The sequence below is a fragment of the Montipora foliosa genome, chromosome 3, assembly GCF_036669935.1.
Source record: "Montipora foliosa isolate CH-2021 chromosome 3, ASM3666993v2, whole genome shotgun sequence".
Lineage (NCBI taxonomy): Eukaryota > Metazoa > Cnidaria > Anthozoa > Scleractinia > Acroporidae > Montipora > Montipora foliosa.
In genome coordinates, this window is record NC_090871.1 from 70,443,121 (window position 1) to 70,463,616 (window position 20,496).

At 40.1% G+C, this 20,496-nt stretch overlaps 2 protein-coding genes across 2 annotated transcripts in view; both read left to right on the top strand.

The window, feature by feature from the left end:
• The window catches only part of LOC137998127 (zinc finger MYND domain-containing protein 11-like), a 21,905-nt gene extending 18,232 nt beyond the window's left edge, over positions 1-3,673 (top strand). The window contains exon 11 of the mRNA XM_068844559.1: positions 1-3,673. This exon is cut by the window's left edge and continues 1,738 nt beyond it. The gene's annotated coding sequence lies outside the window, so the exon portion shown is untranslated.
• A 5,647-nt stretch (positions 3,674-9,320) lies between these two features.
• On the top strand, positions 9,321-20,496 carry LOC137998135 (reticulon-4-interacting protein 1, mitochondrial-like). Its single transcript, XM_068844570.1, has 8 exons — positions 9,321-9,828; positions 13,086-13,154; positions 14,997-15,121; positions 15,748-15,796; positions 16,063-16,199; positions 16,741-16,927; positions 19,136-19,228; positions 19,960-20,496. The coding sequence occupies exons 1-8, from the start codon at positions 9,358-9,360 to the stop codon at positions 20,092-20,094; spliced, it is 1,266 nt and encodes a 421-aa protein (XP_068700671.1). The 5' UTR covers positions 9,321-9,357; the 3' UTR covers positions 20,095-20,496.

Sequence of the window (20,496 nt, forward strand, 5' to 3'; positions counted from 1 at the left end):
CCTGAATGTTTCAAAACTGTTTTTGTTCTTCGTATGTTTTTTTTTTTACAAAATTGCTTTAAGGTCATTTTGTTTTATTTGGATTTGTAAGCTTTTTGGACGGTAGATATTGTAGTTTTTGAAGTCAAATGTTCTTGTTTCAAGATGGAAATATTTTTTTCAATGATAGTTTTTATCACAGATTTGTACCGATAGTTTTTCCGCGTGTTTTTTTTTAACAAGGCGGCGACAAATCAAACAATCAAAGCCTTAAGAAAATTGAGCCTAGCGTGTCTAAACTTCCAGTTGGTTTCGCAATTTTTATTAATCCGTTTCATACGTAAATGTAACGAATCCAACGACTTCCTAGTTAAGCCGCGAAAGGGTTCCATTGTTTTCTTCCGTTCCTTGGACCATATAAGGAGACAGGTTTGATTCAGTGATCGAGTTTATGCGGAGGATCCATACATTTAAAATGGTTTACATGATGGATTTCGCCGTTCTGCGCGTGTGATATTGTGTAAATGAAGTGACGCAAGAGGTCTCGTCAATTTTACAACACTGCCCTTAAAGCATGAGTGTTACGCAATGTTGCCGTCATCTTGAATATAAATTATTTTATGATCCTCTGTAGTAATGTCTGTAAATATATCAAACAAGACGCAAATAATGGACACTGTAATAGCTGACCTTGTGAAGAGGCCATTTCCGAGGTCATGTCTGCCTCCTCTTCAAGGCGAGTCTAAGTGCGAAGTTTTTGTGATGGTAATTAGTTCTACTTTACATATGAATGAAAATTAATTTTCATAAGAAAAACTTCGCACTTAGATTCGCTTTGAAGAGAAGGCAGACATGAACTCAGAGATGGCCTATTGAATGTTTACGGTTTAGGTATATAAAGCATTTTTGACACGAGAAAAATGGAAACACAAGGGTTTTTAAAGTTAGTAGGTATTTAGAGCCTAAGTTTATTGTTGTTGTTTTTTTGTTTTGTTTTGGTTTTTTTTTTCTTTTTGTTTGTGATTCGGCGCGTTTTTGACATAAAAGTAAATGAACCAATGCGTATTCAAAGAAAATACCTATTGCTCCTTAGTTAGGAAATTAAGGCCCCGTCGACAGGTATGCGCAATTTTTTGAGTCCGCTCACCATAGTGGAAATTTTTTAGTACGCAAAGAATTTGGAATCTTGTGGAGGGTCGAATCCGGATATTTTCGAATCCTATTCCGTTACAATCTCAGATCCAGTCTTTACCGCGTAAATATTTATCATGGCCGCTGAAGGAAAATGCTATCGCTTCTCTTGTCGCCAACCAATCTCGACCCCAAAGGGAGAGAAGGGCTCTTGGGAAGCTATTCCCGTCCCCGGAGACCGCGATTTTTTCGATCAGCACCAAGAATAACGACCTCTGGCCGGTTCCGAAATACGCGCAGTCCCTGTGGGGGTCTATTTTGGTAACTGTTGACAGCTACTAATTGTTTCAAATTTCTGAGATTGCGCAGACGAGCCTGAAGTCCGTGATTCGCGGACGTCCTGGTTCGGAACCAGCCAGGGGTCGTTATTTTTGGTGCTGACCACAAGAATCGCGGCCTCCGGGGACGAGAACGTGGGGAACCCTGAAGCAAAGTGTCTTCTTATTGGTTTTCGTGAAGAACAGTGAAAAGCGTCTCTGGTGATCTCTGATTGGTGCATTCATGTTAGCACGAGGAGTGAACAGGCGCCGTATGGTTCAAACAGCCAGTTTTAGGCTTCAAGAACCCTACGGCGCATGTTCTCCTGCATAGAGTTTCCCAGAGCCTCGAGTCATGCGCAGACATAAGAACAGTGGCTCTGGTGACGAGAATGATCGCCAACTCGCACGCCTGTTGGCGCATGCTCTGTTGACAATAGTCACAAAGGAGTCTTAAATACTAAAACGAATCCGGATACGTGTGGACGTGCAAATTCGATTTGAATACGTTACGCGTGGACGTGGAATTTTTTTAATCCGCAAAGAAAAAATTAGCGGATTAAAAATATCCTTATACGTGTGGACGGGGGCCTAATTTTCATGTCGTGTTTTGAAGTGAGTCACTCGGTCGTAGTAGAGCCGGGACTTTTCAACTGATTTCCGTAAACACAAAGACATTCCATGCAGCCGGTTTAATGCGAGGGAAAACGTCTTTGCTCCTGATTGGCTCACAATTTTGCGTGAATATTCTAACCCCATCACCAAGCTAATTTCTAACTAATAAACACGATAGGAATTTTTGACAATCCAATTAATCGTATTCTGTCCTTGGCTCGATTGACCAGCCGTTTTTTTGCGCCCGCGTTCCTTCACGCACACCAGGGCTGGATCACTGGTCCAGCGAATTGTATTTTCCACCAATCAGAAAGTCGCCTGCCTGCCAAGTACAAAATACAGTGATCCAGTCGTTCGTTGGGAGGAGGATGTTAATCTGACTCCCAAAACAGCTAGAAATCGAGCCTAATTCTATCCTGGGTACAATATAAACGACTCCTTCAAGAAATCAGTTATTATTTTTACGCGTTCAGTACGGTAATCAATTAATTTATCATGATAAATTACTTTTATTTCTAAATCAAATAGAGCACAGAAAGGCTCTGCGGCTAAGAACGTTCTTGGCGCCACCCAACTACTTGTAATTTCCGGAAACTGCGGCATCAGTCACTGACCCAGAGAAATATTTCATTTAAATTTTTTAGGGTAATTTAGAATTGGATTGCTAAGGGTGCCTTTTTGGGATATTTGAAATTTGAATGCAATGTTTCAAATACCAATGTCTTCAACCTCGTTTGCATGAAACAGTTGAATAATAGATATATATTTGTTACTCGTTTAAATTTTCCAAATTTGCACCCTTGCTATTATTAATTTATTTACTACTCGAGAATTTAGAAGAATTTAGAGACTCGATCCTTGAAATCTTAACTTATTTATAGGTAGTATTTATTAACATTCGTACATACTTGAGTTTTAGTGCAACAACCTTTTTCTGAGTGGATGGGTCCACAGTTCTCTTAGTACTGCATTGGTGACAAAAAAGGCCGTGGGTGGAGGCCATTGGTTCTAAACGCGTATAGGGGAATCTTTGTTTACGTTTTTTGCCTCATTTCACGCAAGACTATTGTTTTCTAATCAGGCAGCCGAGAATAAAGTACATTTACTGAGTATTGAAAGTGCATTGCTTCATGAGCTATCTCTGATAATTCCCGATAGAGCAGTTTTCAAGTGAGTGTCGGAAAACCAAAACCAAAGTAATTACTTTGGCCAATCAAAAAGGACGGAGACAATTCAGTGAACCAATCAAAACTCGAAGCAATTACATGTAGCCGACACAAAGCGCGGGAAAATGTGCGCGCGCGCGAGCCACGATTGGTTTTGGTTTCTTTTCTGATTGGTTGAAAAAGTGGCGCGTGCACTTTGAACCAATCACTGAGTGGAGTAATGCAAAACCAAAGAAATTCGCTAATTACCTTCGACGCTCAATCGAAAACCGCTCTATTTAACAAAGTTTAACGAGTGTTTTTACCTTTTGAAGTGGATTTGTAAATAGCTTCATCCTTTCTGTGAGGAAACTCGTATGTTCATGAAACAAAATTTAAACAATCACGTCAGCGAAGATTCTCTTACCGTGTGCATGCACCGGTCTTTCAAACAATGTAAACACGCATTAAAAAAGAGTTATGTAATGACTTTCTTTCTTTTAAGGTAAATTATCGATTGGTCTAGACTTTCTTCCTTTTTTAAGGAAACTATCCATTGGTACATTCAAACACGAAGAAGCACACTTGAAAGGCGTGGTGCCATAGGCACACGCGAATGATCGGTCACTCAAGCGTGGTCGCATACAGAGCTCTGTGATATTCGTGCAATGGCAATGTGTCCGTAATTTGTTATGAGATGTTATCTGTTCTTTTTTTTTTTTAATTCTCGTCCCTATTTCTCTTGCTGGAATTATCTTTTAGGGGATCCGTCTGTATGTTGAGTGCCATCTTAGTCGTGCTTGGGTGAATCGAACAAGAGATGAGCGTGATGCAACCCGTTTAATAGTGCGTCTTCGTGTTTAAAGATAGCGAAGATATCATTGACGTCAGCTGTTCTGTGGTATCACAATGTTCAACCAGAGCCTTATGGGCTGCCGAAATAAAGACATCTTTTGTTTTCGTAATGAGCACATTAAAAAACCAAAGACTTCTTGCAAGTATATCTTTCTTATTGGTTTCCCAGTTGTGGTAAATTGAGTCATCCTAAAAGAGTTTTTAATTACTTTTGCTTCCCAGCCCACTATATTTTTTTTGCGTTACTTAATGAAATAAGCCAACCTGTATCCCTAGTCCTTCCTGACTCCACCCCCACCAGTGATGTAAAAATGGTGGTGCGCGACTCGATACACTGATTGGATATGATCACAATCGAATCATGTTCTAATTCGCAAATAATATCTGTTTAATATCAATAAAAAATTGTCAAGAGTTTATTAGCTGCTTGTACGTAGTTAATGGTTGATCACTTGTTTCCTACCACTATGTGGACCGGGTTCGATTCCCGAACTTGGCGTCACGTCCTCTTATTTACTCCGAGAGTTTTTTCTCCGGGTACTCGGGTTTTCCCTTCTCCCCAAAAACCTTCCTGCGATTTGATATGATTTGATTTCTGTACAGTGTCCGTAATTAGTGACCCAGGGCCAAGTTACAGTTTACACTCAACCCACTGACCCCTGGGAGTTAGACGTAACAGATTTTCTCAGTCTTGCGCCACAAATTTTACCGTCAGTGTGGGGTGCTTGATTACTCAATGGGTTAACAACCTTTATCTCCACTCAAAAACCATGTCCCCCTTTAATTAACCCCCGTTAACCCCTGGGAGATTTTACTCTGTCTAAAGCCAGACGATTATTTTCTTTTTTTTCTTTTTTTCTTTTTTTTTTTAATTCCTTAAATAACAACATTTACTTACACCGGAATACAATACATTAGCTAACATACATGTATTCAGTAAGCTATGAACAAAAAAGAAAAAAAGTCATTACTACGATTTAAATTATTAATCTATTCCGTGCATGCATGGCTTCCTTTTAAAATCGTTTATATTAAACATGTTTTAATTTAATTTATTTAGCTTTCTCTGGAGTGGAAGGGGGGACAAAATTAAGCGAGATGTTATGATCAGTGATTATAAAAATGGAGGTTTAAGGATGATCGACATTAAATCTTTTAATAAAGCGCTCAAATCAACATGGGTCAAAAAATATTTGGACAACGATAATAATGGTAGATGGAAATTGTTCTTTGATTCTGAATTACACGATTTTGGCGGGGCTGTTATCTTTAAGGGTAACCTCAACAAAAATGATTTGGCAAAGTTCATACATATATTCTAGCTTATTCTAAAAATCTGGTCAGAAATCAGTTATGACGATAACATAACTTCCACCGAAAATTTGCTCTCTTCACCTCTGTGGCAAAATTCACTTGTGAGAATTGGAAATAAACCTATTTACTAAAAATCGTAGTCTTCCAAAGGAATACAAAACGTCAGGCAGTTAATGAAAGACACAGATAACCTGCTATCTTTCACAATCTCGACCCCAGAGCTCTTCTCTTGACCGAGGGAGAGAAGAGCTCTGGGGAACCCTGAAACAAAGTGTCTTCTCATTGGTTTTCGTGAAGAACAATTAAAAGCGTCTCTAATTGGTGCATTCATGTTAGCACGAGGAGTGAGCAGGCGCCGTAAGGCTCAAATAGCCAATTTTTGGCTGTAAGAACCCTACGGCGCATGTTCTGCCACGCAGAGTTTCCCAGAGCCTTGGGTCGACCCGAGGCTCTGGTGACGAGAATGCTATCTTTCACTGAATTCAAGGAATGCTCCGACGTCAAAACAAATTTTCTTTTTTATCACGGGGTGGTATCGTGCATAAGATTGTTAAGGAATGCCATAGAAAACAAAAATGAAAAAACCAGAAATTTCAGCACTTTTTTAGAAAACTTCATAAAAGCTCCTAAACCCAATAGATTGGCTTACGAAAAGCTGATCAGCGCTAAACAGAGCAGCCCTAGGAAAAGCCAAGAGAAATGGTGTGTCGACTGCAGCCTTCAGTGCTCCAAAACAATTGACTGGGAGATGGCTTACAAACTCCCTTTCTGCAGCACTAAATCTACCAAATTAATTATTTTTCAGTTTAAACTACTTCATAGGCGTTTAGCGACAAATGATTTTCTAAATAAAATAGGCATTAGAGAAAACGATATTTGTACCTTTTGTAGAACGGAAAAGGAGTCTCTTTTTCATATATTTTGGTCGTATAGCGAGACGTCTTGTTTTTGGCGGGGCTTTATAAAATGGTTGGCCAAAAACCAAATAAAACTAAAAATCCAACATTTTCACTCCCGATATAATAATTGGCCTGAGATCGGACACCTTATCTAACATAAAGCAATACTTTTACTTCCTTGTTGCCAGATATTACGTATGGTCCTGCAAAACAAAGGAAGTGCTCCCAAAAATAGAGAGATTTCCTAGTTTTCTATCTTCTTTAGTACCTTTTAAATCTTAAACCTCAACAAGCCAGACGATTTTACTCGTCAATGCGGAGGGGTCAGGAGTCAATGGGTAATTAAAAGAAAAGTTCACCATAAATGAATTTCGCTGGAAGTCGTGCTAGTTACTCCTTAATACTGGTATTGCCCTGGTCATTGCCATGACAACGCAGTTTGGTATTTCGCTTGGGACAGGGCCCAAAGCAAGAGCGGGTAGACGATATTACTTTTAGTGTTTTGTCACGGGCTCTTGGCGTATTGTGCGGCACGTGCGGGGTGCTTCTTTTCACTACCGGCGGCACGTTTAACAGTATTTACTGTCCTTTTGAAAGGAAACAATTTGCCAGATTGTTTGTTTGTGCTAGCCTATGACAGTTATGAGCGAAATGTCCTTCCAAGGATACTCCGTCTAGCCTCAGTTGGCGTTCGTATGATTGCGCTCCTGGCTCTGACGAAAGGCCAGCACTCCCAATGGCAGCTTTGTATAATTGGGCCAATTGCCTAATCAACAGGTTTTTCTCAAAACAAGCTATGATTTGGATGCTATCCTATCAATAGTTCGCTAAGCTTGAGGTAACATCTTCTTTTAAAACCTATATTGCGTATTGCCGGTTGACGAAAGGATAACACCGCTTCCGGTCTGTTCATGGAGATTAGGTCCTGTCTGAACGGAGTTAATACCTCGATGAGTGACCATCTGAAAATACCAAGCTGTACTCATTAGGGAGTCAGTCTGGCGTTGTGGTCGTCAACTTCGCCTCCCAGCTTTGGAATCGTCTGTGGACTTATGAAGAGACTGTACGAAGGACATCTTTGCATGCATCAATTGGCCGACTGTTTTTCTCCGGGTACTCCATCACCACTATTGACACCTATCCAATTAAATCTTGCTCCGAGATCAGACATGGAACATATAGTCGCTGTCTGAGGTACCTTATATGTATTCTTTCGGCCTGATCTCGTCTATTTCCGCCGAATGCAATTCGACCCTCTAGACTTCTGGAAACGACCCTCTTTATTTCCCTTATTACCCTTTCACAAAAGGTTTTTTTTTTTCAGCAGCCGAGTAACCGAGATAGAGACCTGGCTATCACTTAATTTTGCAGATTTGAAAAATTTTTTGGCATCGCCATTTGTATTTATTTTGATAGAGCATTTGGACTGCCTTGATTGTTTGCTGGTCTTTTTGGGAACAGACATTCTTTGAACAACGGAAGCAACTTTGCCCTAAACGGTAACATGCTTTAATTAAAACCGAAAGAACGAACGACATGATATATGAATGAATCACATATTGAACTGCGGATATGAAATCAAGTAAGGCTAAGATCCTCGCAATTATGAAAACAATATAAGCGATTGCTTACAGAAGCTTGAAAAATTCAGAAAAGTAAGCCAGTTTTTCTTCCCAGGTAGGTCCTCCCTTTGTCTACTCTATGTAAATACTGTGAGATGGGGCCTACGCGTGCGGTTTCTTGTCCTTACTCGCAAGGACTTGATTCAGGTGAAAAATGGCAGAACTTTCCCTTCAGCTCTTTTGAGACACTGCCGAGAGTTGGTCCGACAACCACCTGTTCCACGGTGACCTAACCGGCTAACTCAATGTTATACCCAATTCAAACCTTTTGGGAATAAAACGTTTTTTTCCAGGTAATTCCATATCATTTAAATATGACTACTTCATAATCATGCAAATACAATACTCAAAGAATCTTTAATCCCGGGAGATTTGAATTGGGTACAACATTGAGTTAGCCGATTAGGTCTATGCTCGATAAACATATAGCGAGCGGGTCGTGAGTTTTTGGAAATTTTGTTTCAGTCGTTCAAACAAAGAGACAAATGAAATGCAGTTTGGAGAGAATGGCAGGCGTAGGAATAAGTGGCACATTCCGGTCAGGACGGTCAGCAGTACATGCCTTCGACGGAAAACCCCCGGGGGGGGGGGGGGATCCCATATGAAACAGACGGGGATGCTCGTCGTCTCGCTAGGGGTGTAAATTTTGGATTTTTGTTCTCGCTTAGGGTGTTCCGGGCAAAGCGCCTTTATTTTATGCCACCAAGGTCTCGTTTAGGGTTCCGCGAAGTAACACAGAATTACGCGAAGAGAAACAGAAGTCAAATTTCCTTTTAAATTTTCTTTTTAGATAAAAGCATTCGATGATTATGCCTTTTTATCATTAAAACTCATTGCGTGTCGTATTTTTGTGTTTTTAAACGTTCTCTTTTAGGGGTCAAAATTTGCTTAAGCCACGCCTAGATTGGTCTCCTTTAGGGGTTAAATTCAAAATTTCCGACGAGCATCCCCGTCTGTTTCATATAGGAGTCCCCCCCCGGGGGAAAACCACCTTCACTTGGTGACATTACGTGAAGTTTGAACTCATGTGTAACTCAGAAATGTGATTAAAGATAAAAACAAAGGAAATAGTAAGAAGACTGAGAGCCTTGGGTTCTCATGACATGCGTCAGGAACCTATGAAAAGGAGCCAACAACTGCTCAATATTCCCGTCACGGCGTTTTCACAGACCGATTTAATTTGAGATTGAATTTTCCGCGAATGAGACTTCCGTGGGAGCCCGATAACTAACTTGGTGTCCTTGCGTGACCGGACCGCAACGGCGAGGGAAAAGGTTGTCTAAAAAAAAATACCCTGTAAAAAAGCTTTTTATGGGAAATGTTCGCTCCTACTCATCGGCTCCTGCATACATGCGGTAAAGCTTCATTGATGTGTCCTCCTCACTTCCCAGGTTGCCTTGCGTACGAACAGATAGGTGACTCTATGGCCTATCGTCATGATGTATATGCTTCCTGACGGAAGTTGCATTATGTAATTTGTATGATGATTATGTTGCTGGGCTATGTGGTTCAGGGATCAAGTAAAACCTGCTTTTTCCTCTCTTCGACAACTGTACGGTTATCCAAAGGATCAATTTTCTCTCATAGACTTGTATTTTTAACAAACATCTTCACTCGGACACTTTCAAGGCATGCAAGAAACATTTCCAGTTCACCTGTTCAATCTATGAAAGCATGGTACATCAAGGAGTACGGCTCCAACGATGTACTGGAATTCGGAAGCCAACCTTTACCGAGGTTACGGAAACCCACAGATGTCTTGGTTCGAGTTCACGCGGCTTCTGTTAACCCAATAGACTTCAGAATGCGAAGTGGTTATGGAGAAACTCTGCTAAATATGTGGAGGAAAATAGAAAACGCGAACGAGTTTCCTCTCATTTTAGGAAGAGATTTCTCGGGTGAAGTGGTGAAAGCAGGACGCATGGCTCGACGGTTTAGAAAAGGAGAGCAGGTACTCGATCCCCGCAATTTCACTTCATAATGTAGTTAAGCTTCTTCATTGCAGGCGTTTTCATGCACGGGAGTCCTCCTCACGGTGACGACGAGGCAGACGGCTTTCCTAAACTTAAGCCCTAATCACACCCACAGTAGGTTCGACCAGGGTTCAAATCAACCCGGGTTCGCGCCTACTTTGTTCACACGGTGAAGTGCAGAAAACGGATGTGAACACATACCTTTGGGCGAACCTGGGTTTGCTTTTACACGCATGTGCGTTTGTTTCCAGAACAGGGCTCATTCTCATAATCAGAGCCTCTGATTGACGCATAGTCTCCCTCCCAGCCGTTTTTTGGATGTCACGCAACGTTCCCCCAAAAGTAACGGCTGCTGACATCCGAACCAAATTGACCAATCACAGCTTGGGTTCCATCTTCAGGAACCTTTTCGCGCCAGACTCGCCGTTTGAGACTTGTCCAATCAGATATGGCTTTTTATCGGGGTCCTCACGTGGAAAATATCACAAGCAACATAAATCGAAATGGCAGCGCTTGAAGAAGCTTTTCGCAAAGCGTCGTCAAAGTTCAAAATTTCTGAGCTTAATATTTACCAGAAGCTCGCAATCAGAAAAATCTTCGCCGAGAAGGAAGATGTTTTTGTTAACTTGCCTACAGGATCTGGGAAATCGTTAATATACCAGGCTCTGCTGCTCAGTGGCACTAGCTAGATTATCTGCCACATCCAAATTTTCGCGCGAAACGTTACGTCATTCAGATTTTCTGTTATGTGATTGGTCTGTTCAATGGACCGCAAACAAACCGCAAGGACAATGAGAAAGGAATGTGGTTCGGATGTCAGCAGCCGTTACTTTTGGGTGAGCGTTGCATGACATCCAAAAAACGGCTGCGAGGGAGACTAATAATTTATTTTATTGATGCAGGGCTCTGGGAAACTCTATGTAGGAGAATATGCGCCATAGGGTTCTTCAAAAATTGGCTATTTGAGCCTAAGGTGCCTGCCCACTCCTCGTGCTAACATGAATGCACCAAATAGAGACGCTTTTGACTGTTCTTCACGAAAACCGACAAGAAGACACTTGATTTTCAGGGTTCCCCAGAGCTCTCCTCTCTCTCAGTCAAGAGGAGAGCTCTGGGGTCGAGACTGGAACAGAACTTTGAATGTAGCAATAGCGATAATGTGGCAGATGTCAATTCTTTATTCATGGTGGAAATTCGGTGGCAAATATTTATAATAAAGCTTTGGCGAATTGACTTCGCTTCACAAATTGCAAGAGAAAGGGGCAGATGAAGAAGAGTTGCGTTTCTGCCCAAAAATGGCTTGCCACCTATCAGAACTGGAGATCTTGAATTGCCAGAACGATATTCGACACAGGGAATATATTTGAAAAAAAAATGGCAGCACGAAATACGCGCACGCAATGCAGGATGGTTAAATGTACAAGTGCTCATGTGTCAAATTAAGATTAATGGAGGGGACATGATTAGTTTTTGACTGCTAAACCCGTTTTCACCTCAAACGCCCTAGAACACTCCCAGATGACGGGTAAAAACAGCTGCCTGGCATTAGACGGAGTAAAATCTGTCAAGTCTCACCCCCAGGGGTCACTGGGTTAACCCAGGTTCGACCCAGGTTTGAGTTCACATGACACTTCTTCCAAAGTAACCCAGGTTCGACCTATCTCTGGAGATGGGTTGGATTTAACCCAGGTTGAACCGTTCACATGACAATAACTAACTTGGGTTGATTTGAACCTGGGTCGAACCTACAGTCATAGACAAAACCATTGGGAAGGTTAGCACTTTTGACGTCTTCTTTGCTTCTCTCCCCACCCCCCTGATTCAATGTAGTGCAAAACTGAATGGTTTTAATGGGAAATTGTTGTGTTACCTTCCAACATTGAATAGGTAGAGGGGGGCTATATAAGAGAAGGTGAAACTATTTCTTTTGTGCTTTAACAGAGTCTGGTTGAAATACAGCTCTGGTCCAGTTCATTTACATAGCCTTCTCAACTACTTGGTTTATGGGTGTGAATAGGGCTTTAGAAAGCCAGCAGGTGGATGGTCTGTTGATATATCACTTTTAGCCTAAGTAGTGACTATATTTTAAAATTATGTCTCTGTTTTGGGATTTGGTTAGATCCCTTCTCTCTTCCTCTAATTCAAGGTAGCGGTTATCGTGAGAATTGAGCTGAGCTTGGTCAATCAAGCATCCAATAAAATACATGGAATTGTCACGTGGCATCAGTGGTGTTGAAGTTTCTTCCTTCGATGCCATCTTTAACCACTGAAGTCACACCAAAATTTCCCTGCACATGTGGAGAAACGGCTGAGCAAACCGCCTTGCGAGACAGTATGCTCAGCTCTTTCCTCACTGTGTGCGGCTGGCTTAAATGTCAAGGATATACAGTGAATGAATGTTTAATACAAAGAAAAATGGATCTGTCTAATTCCCTGTTTCCTGGCCCAAGGAAAGTCAGTCAAAAGGTAGATAATAATATATTTGTTTAGCAATGTATCTATCATTTTTAATCAAGGAAACTGTTACAGCCCCTCATCTTCAGAAGTTTGTTTCTTCTCAAATGTGGTTTAGCAGAGCTAGACAAACTTTTTAATGAGGTCAGTCATCTCTCCTCTGGTATGCTGATGGCACCTGAGACAATCAATTAAATGGAAACTCTAGTTCGGTTTACCCCTCATAAACTGTGGTATTTACCCGTGTATAAGTCGCACCTCTTCCCCCCTGATTTGTGAGGGCAAAAGCATAGTTTTCTTAAATATCCGTTTATAAGTCGATCTGTTCTTGGGGCAAAATACCGGTTTCTTTAATATATTCGTTTTGCAAGAAACTGTTTTCTTGCAAAACTAATCTTGCATTTTTGAGACTTTCTGGTACAATGAACACATGAAAAAATTGCCAGTAAGTCACAAAATGACGTTTATGGCAATTCATCAAGATATTAGAAGAGTTCAGTATTTGTATAAGAAGGCATTTTACCTTTGATTTGGTGAGATGCAATAATAAATCCAAGAAACCTTTTTAGTTGTTAAGGGGCCTGTTTAATTAAAGTCCCTCAGAAGACAGGGAAAACAATAATAAATATTGACGATATGAAGCTACCGAAATTAACGCATTTGCTGTTTGTACTTGGTAACCAAGCAATAAACTTGGTCCAGTAGTACTGGTAACTAGTAGCTATTTTATCAGTTGTTGCTATTGATGTTTTCACTCCAGCGCATATTTGTCTTTCCACAGGTTTGGGGGACACCAAGCATCATCTCTGGGGGAACCCACTGTGAATTTGTAGTTGCAAGTCAAGATGAGGTATAATGCTATAGCATGGGGCAGTTAATATTAAACAGTTTTCAATGAATTTTCTGTGCAGGGAGGTGTGTGAAAGAGAAGGAACTTTATTTATTTGTCTAGTCATTCTAGCGCTGGAGAACTTAATTGGGGACACTGTCAACTGAAGTTGACAATTGACGCAAATCATGTCAAGTGTTGGTTGTTGAGGAGAGGGGAAAAGCGGAGTACCTGAGAAAAGCCTCTCGGTGCAGAGTGGAGAACCAACAAACTCAACCCACATAATTATGATGCCGAGTCTCGAAATCGAACTTGGGCCACATTGGTGCTCTGCATCCCTCCCTAATATCTTGCTTTTGAAATACATGGTCAGCCAAGGCTCTGAACTTTTGCTAGGTACCAGGGGCCTGTTTCTTGAAAGTCCCGAAAAGCCATGTGTGAAACTGCCAACCACTTGTTTTGGAAAGCCAAATGAATCTTTTAACATCTGTTCAAACTGACTAAAAGAAACACATCTGTGAAGTTTGATGACTTAAGTCCTCTCCATTCTTGAGATACAAAGGGAGTTGTGACACCCGAAAATGGCCCATAAAGTTTCAGGACTTTCGAGAAATGGGCCACAGATGAGATTTAAATTCAAACTGAATCTGTACTGTCAACCATATTTAATTTCAGACATCTAGAAGCCGAACACCTTTTGAAACTTGCAATTTGCTAGAAGTTCTTTCACTTTAATTATACCAGATATTAGTGCAAGGATCATTTCTCTCTTTCGTTTGCAGGTGTAGAGTTAGTAATGTTTTAATTTCCAACTTCTGTTTGGCACCTTTTCTGCCTAGGAGTAGTCTGAGGCTGGTGTTGTGGTATGACCTGTACCTCCCACCTCTAAAAATTCCATGTGGGCTGAGTTTAGGGAAACTTAACTTGACTGAAAGGTTTTTCTTCTAAATACTCTGGTTAGCCTCCCTCATCAAAATTGTCTCCCAGCTGATTGCATTTGGCTGTTGTGCATGTTGTATCTTGCATAAATTCATTGAAATAAAGATTACTTACAGTATTAGTTTCCAATAATGTCTTATTGATCAAAACTCTTTGATGTCAATAGTCCAGCCCAAAGTGGGTAAATTAACCAGTAGTGGTAAGGCCTTTATCTCAGCCGAATTTTTTGAAGCAGGATTAAAACCAAATTCTTGTAAAAACCATGGCAACAATGATTTGGTCTCACTCAACTGTGGAAGGGAACTAACCTCCTTTGAGGACTGTGCCAAGCTTTTTTGGCTCACTTTTGCAGAAACAGTAAAAACAAAATTCTGGAATTTTGACTACACCACCTCGAGGCCCACCTTCACAAAAATAATATTATTTACTGATGATGGTCACAGCTTCCCAAATGTTCTTTCACTTACCATAAGGACAGTGCCTACTCTTGTCATTGTGCATACGTTCTGCGCATCTCGAGATACTCAGATTTCGTATGGGTGGTGGTCATTAATACAGGGATGTTTTTGCGCAGTTCAAAGCTATGCGGAAAAAGAAAAACTTAGCAGGTGCTCTTGGTATCCAAAGAGAAAATTGGAGTTAACCACGCATTTTTCAGAGATAATTACCCTTCAATTTGGAAAAGAAAGCCATACATTGCTTTGTATTTTAGAGCGTTTTGGAAATCTTGTTGATTAATTATTTTCGAAAAATGCACGATACCGGTAACCGCCAATGTTCTTTTTGGATTTCAATCAGAACACTTGTTAAGATCTGCTTTTCCTGTATATTCAGTAACTCACGCAAAAATACCTTTGAATTAGTAGGCACCGTCCTTAACAAAAGTGATTTCTTGCTTGTTTACTCTATTTTGCTGCACAGTAGATATCTATCAAGCCAGCCAATTGGACACATGCTGAAACTGCATCTCTTCCATATGTGGCATGTACTGTATGGTCAGCACTTTTTAGTAGAGCAGGTCTGAATCCAAATAACTGTCACGATAAACAGTAAGTGAATGCTAATAAGGCTATCCATGTCATTCATTGCTCAAGTGTCATCATAATTGCAGTTTTACAGAATCAGTCATCATGCTCTTTGTAATAATTTTTTCCCCTATATCTTCATTCCAATTTTTCCTGTGGGAAGTTATTTCAATCATGCCTTAAATATCAACAAGTTGATGTTCATTCATTAGTCAAATTACCTTGGTGATCCTATCAAGAGGTTTTTTCAGGTCATAGAAAGACAGCTGATTTACAATAGCTTGAGATTTAAAAGGGAAATTGGGAAGTCGTTGCTGAGACTGAGTCAATTAGTTAAGTCTGGTTTGAGTTTTGGAGTATAAAATTATTCAAAATGAACTTAAAGGAAAACAAATTACACATCGGCTGTACACTAGGATGTGTGAAAGAAATCAGCATACTTTGTCTTTGATTGAATGTTCTGTAAACCCTTAATACATGTAATTATTATTGCCTTATTGTCTAAATTCAGTCCTTTTGTGACTTTGCCTATGGCACAGTTTTCTTTTTCTGGGCATTTTCATTATAAAATACAATTTCAGTGTTGGATTCAAGGTTGCTTTAAGAGTGTTCTAGATCCCTTACAATCTTTTAAATTTTATGTCCTCTAGTGTCCTTGTTCTTGGAGGATCAGGAGGAGTTGGTAACTTTTCTATTCAGGTATAATTCATTCCTGTTGGTACTACTTCCTTTTATGTTGCAAATCATATGGTTTCATTTGGTTAGTAGCCTGAAAACGTTTGCCCCTGATGGCACCATTCGTGCATTAAATGCAATAATAATAATTATTTATTATTTAATAATTAATTCTTGCATCATTCTTATTTGTCAATGATCGTTATATTATAGGGCAGTTATGGAATTGAATTAAAAAGCAGTGAAACAGTCGGGTATCATTCATAGTTATTATGTTTTGTATATTGTAGTTGCTGAAAGCCTGGGGTGCTCGTGTTACCAGCACATGCTCGGCAGATGCTGTAGAGCTTGTAGCTGGAATTGGAGCAGATTCTGTGATAGATTACAATGATGCTAACATGAAAGAAGAACTGGAATCACTGGGAGGGTAAGAAAACAAACTTGGTTTCTATGTAATAGTAATCTTTCTTCTCGATCCAGGTCTCTCAACATTTTAAAGTTACCGGTAGTAATGGCAGACCATTACCAGTTAAATAGGACAATTGCAATTAATATAATCAGGGCCCGGTTGTTCAAAAGCCAATTAATGCTAATCCCAAATTAAAAATTAACCAAGGAGTTTATTTCTCTACTCCCAAATGTTGTTTGACGCTGACATTCAGCAAAACTTTACATTAGAAGAAGTCATTCTTCAAAAACAAGAATAAGCAAAAGAAGCTTTCACCAAAAAGTTGAAAACATGAGGCAAAAGCTTACGCTATTCCCGGATTGAGTTAATCACCTTTCGAACAACCAGGCCTAGGTGTCTTTTTAAATCAAGGGTTAAAACTTAAGTCACTTAGTGTTTAGTTAACATATAGGAGAATAATTATTGATATTTTGGTCATGGTAGCACTTTAGACGGGAACATAACAGTATAAATGACAAAGTGAAATTCTAATAGTTATTCAATATTATGTTTCATTCAGTTTTGATGTGATCTTGGATCCATTTGGGGGTCCGGTTGGAGAGAAACTTTCAGCACTGCTCTCTAAGTGGAAAGGAGCAATATTTGTGACACTTGCTCCTCCAGTTCTCAGCAAGACTGATGAACTGGGAGCTGGGCTAGGACTGCTTTCAGCTGGCCGATCCTTTACCTCATCGGCCCTCGAAAAGGTAAGAATAGAAAAGCCTTTATTTTTTTGGCTGCTTTCTGTGTTTCATACTCCAGTCTAACCAATGAAAGGTCTGAGGGAAATTAGGATATGAAGCATTGAGGAGTGAGGGCCAATTTCATTTATAAAGGAAAGTTTTCCTGGGTATGAGGGTGACTCCCCTCTCCCCATCTTCGCCAGTTGAGTCAACTTTGGCAAACGTCTCCATAAGAAAACGTTTGCCCCGTTCAACCAAATCAAGAGCTGGCCATGTGAAACAGAGAATAGCCCCGTGTAGCTAGCCAGTGACCAAATTAACCTGTGAGAGTGACCCAAAATCTTTATCAGGCAAGGTGTTAGCTCAGTTTGGAGTGTATTCTTGAAAGAGGTGATTTTAAAAAAATGAAAGCTTGATTCTCTCCCAGGGGGGGGAGGGGGGGGGACTCGCATATGAAACAGACGGGGATGCTCGTCGTCTCGCTTAGGGGTGTAAATTTTGGATTTTGGTCTCGCTTAGGGTGTTCCGGGCAAAACGCCAATATTTTAAGCCGCCAAGGTCTCGTTTAGGGTTCTGCGAAGAAACAGAGTTACGCGAAGAGAAACAGAAGTCAAATTTTCTTTTTAACTTGTTTTTAGGGGTCAAAATTTCCTTAAATCACGCCCAGATTGGTCTCCTTTAGGGGTTAAATTCAAAATATCCGACGAGCATCCCCGTCTGTTCCATATAGGACCCCCCCCCCCCCCCGGGGATTCTCTTGGCATTCTTTTTTTAATTTATGTTACCATGCACCAAAGTTCCCTTACCAACTTCGTGCAATTAAAAAAATGGACACTTCCTTCACACAACATTTAAAATCTAAACCACTCTTGCATAAAGGTCAAATCGTAAACAGGTACTGAAAGCAGCTGATTGTAAACGTGTGATTTGAACTTAAATTATTCGATTTAAGAGATCAAGAACCATTCTAGAGGCCATGGACTTAAAGTGCCCCTGTGATCAAAAAAACCACTTCCTTTTTTCCTTCAGATTTTGAAAGTGTGTTTGCTTAACAGCTGACTGGCAAGATTTTGAGCTTTGATTTTTATCCAAAGGCCGCTTACATTGAGTGTAAGTTTTGGATTTCACGGTCCGCCATTACTCACGTTCAAAACTGACCGATTGGAACTCAGACGGTTGGATCCAGGGAAACGTGACGTCAGAGGCTCACTAGCTTAAAATTTCAGCGTGTGAACGCAACTTATTATATATGCAAAGCGTGAGGTTAAAAGTCTGAAAGCCCAAAACCCCTGTGCTGCATATTTATTTTGCAGCGTACACACGTATTGTATTCTTAAACTAGTGAGCCTTTGACGTCATTTTCTCCTCGATCCAGCTCTCTCAAGAACATAATCTTAGTAATGGAGGACCATTAAATAGGAAAATTCCAGTTAAAATAAAGAGGTGTCTTTTTGAAATCAAGGCTTAAAACTTGGGTCACTTAGTGTTTTGTTAACATAGTTTTGAAATCCAAAGAAAAATATGAATTGATTTTTTGGTTGCAGGGGCACTTTAATTGGATTAGCTCCACTAAACCATGACTCTGCAAAGGGTAGTCAGCTAAATACATTTTGACATCATTTAGCTACCAAGAGCATGCTTTGTCAAACTAATCTATTAGAATCATCATGGCCTTCTACTCTCTATGGGACAAATCAAGGAGTAAAATGATATGTGTTCCAAAGTCTCTGAAAGGTAGTAATAATGAAAATGACCGGGGCGCCATGGTTTTAACAGACAGCTCTTTTAAACTGAGTGCTTCACGGCCAACGTTTGCAAAAACGTAACCCTTCCTTATACTTGTATATGTTCATTGCCGTGACTTTAACATTTTCAGTTCCCACGGCCTGTTCCCGTCTGACTTTGTAGCTCAGTCGGTAGAGCAGCGGTTATCTAACCCGAAGGTCGTGGGTTCAATTCCCACCCTTGTCAGAGTTTTTCTCTGTCCTTGTGTGGGCCCATTTCCATTTGTAGGGCTAACGCTCACATGGTTCATATGGGGTAGAAAACAAGCACTTCACATTACACTCTAATCAGTTAAGCTTTTTTAAACTGGTTTTGTTTTCTTGCGTTTTGGGAAAAGTCTTTCCCGACCATTGACAGTGTTTTCAACAAATTCTTGGTCAATTATTTGTTTGTCTTCTTACATGCAACTAGCGTTAATCAACGTTTTAATGTCCGTTCTCCATCCAGGCTCTTTGCAGTGGTAGTTTGGTTTCATGGGGTTTCTTCAATCCAAACGGACCTGCATTGGATTACATCCGATCTCTTTGTGAATCGGGAATGGTATGTACGCTCAGCTGCGAAAACACTGAATTTATTTTCTCTCCTTTTCAAGTGTTAAACACCTCAAGCAAGTTTGCAGTGCTACAAAATAGCATCTGCATTTTGAAGCCAAGACTGACTATTCGGCTTAATTCACTTACCATTTTCGGATCCAAGTTTTGGAATTGTCTGAAGCCTGACTGGTGCAAGCTTTGGAAAAAACCTTTTAAAAGTCACCAATTTTTACCCGCGGTGCTTGATGATGAGGATGATTACGTTGATGTCTCGACGTTAATCTCAAAAATTACCAATGATCATTATTACTTCTTTATGTTTTATGTCCTCTTATAGGTTCTTGCTTTATTTTTCACACCTTTTTCCAAAATGGCTGCCATTTAGATATTCTTTTGTTTTTATTCTTTTTGAATTTTAAGCTTAAGAACATCAAGGACTAATTTGACTAAAAACAAAAGAACATTTAAATGGTGGCCATTTTGGAAAAAGGTGAATGTAAGTGTATACCTTTTTGTTTTATTTGATTGATTGATTTATTTATTTATCTGATTTACTATTAATCTATTTTGCTAAATTTCATTGTACTGTGTAAGTTACACATCCCGCCTCGATTAGCTTTGCTATATGCGGGTTGTGTATTTCCCCAATTTGTTAAATTTAAATTATTGAATAAAATAATGATGATGGTGTAGTCAAATGTCTTGAGTGGTAACTGTTGTCGTTTTCTTGTTTAATAGATCAAACCTGTAATACAAGAAGTTTTTCCCTTTTCCAAGACAAATGAAGCGTACACTAAGCTCGAACTTGGCCATGCCAGAGGAAAGATAGTTGTGAACGTGATTGGGGATGACACAGTCGAACTGTCAGAGTGATGTTTTGTACAACAGTAAACGAACTTATCAGCTGTGCAACATGGATCCGCAGCTTATGTCCGGGTGAATCGAGCAAATTTGGAAAGAAAATCTACTTTCCATCAGTCCACGGGTTGAAGAGTAAGAAAAAGCTCCCTTTACTGGTGGCTGAGCTTGAGGAATTAACAGGGATTGTGTGGAGATCCGATGTCGACGTAACGTTATCTTTGAAGAGAAAGTACTGGATATACGTTCATGGTTGCTGTTGTTTTATAGCCTATGTACAGCTAGCGGGACGGGGTAGCTTAACAAAGGTTTTGTGTAGTATATAAAGTTATGGACATCTGATTGCCATAGAAACACTGTAATTTTGGTCGGACCTGCAACTTGAGAAGGAATAAATTAAGAACGGTTTGAAACACT

Coding starts and splice junctions, on each gene's coding strand:
- LOC137998135 (XM_068844570.1), top strand. CDS start 9,358: ATGATGATTATGTTGCTGGGCTATGTGGTTCAGGGATCAAGTAAAACC. Junction 9,829..13,085: donor GGTTTAGAAAAGGAGAGCAG/GTACTCGATCCC, acceptor GTCTTTCCACAG/GTTTGGGGGACACCAAGCAT. Junction 16,928..19,135: donor CCTCATCGGCCCTCGAAAAG/GTAAGAATAGAA, acceptor TTCTCCATCCAG/GCTCTTTGCAGTGGTAGTTT.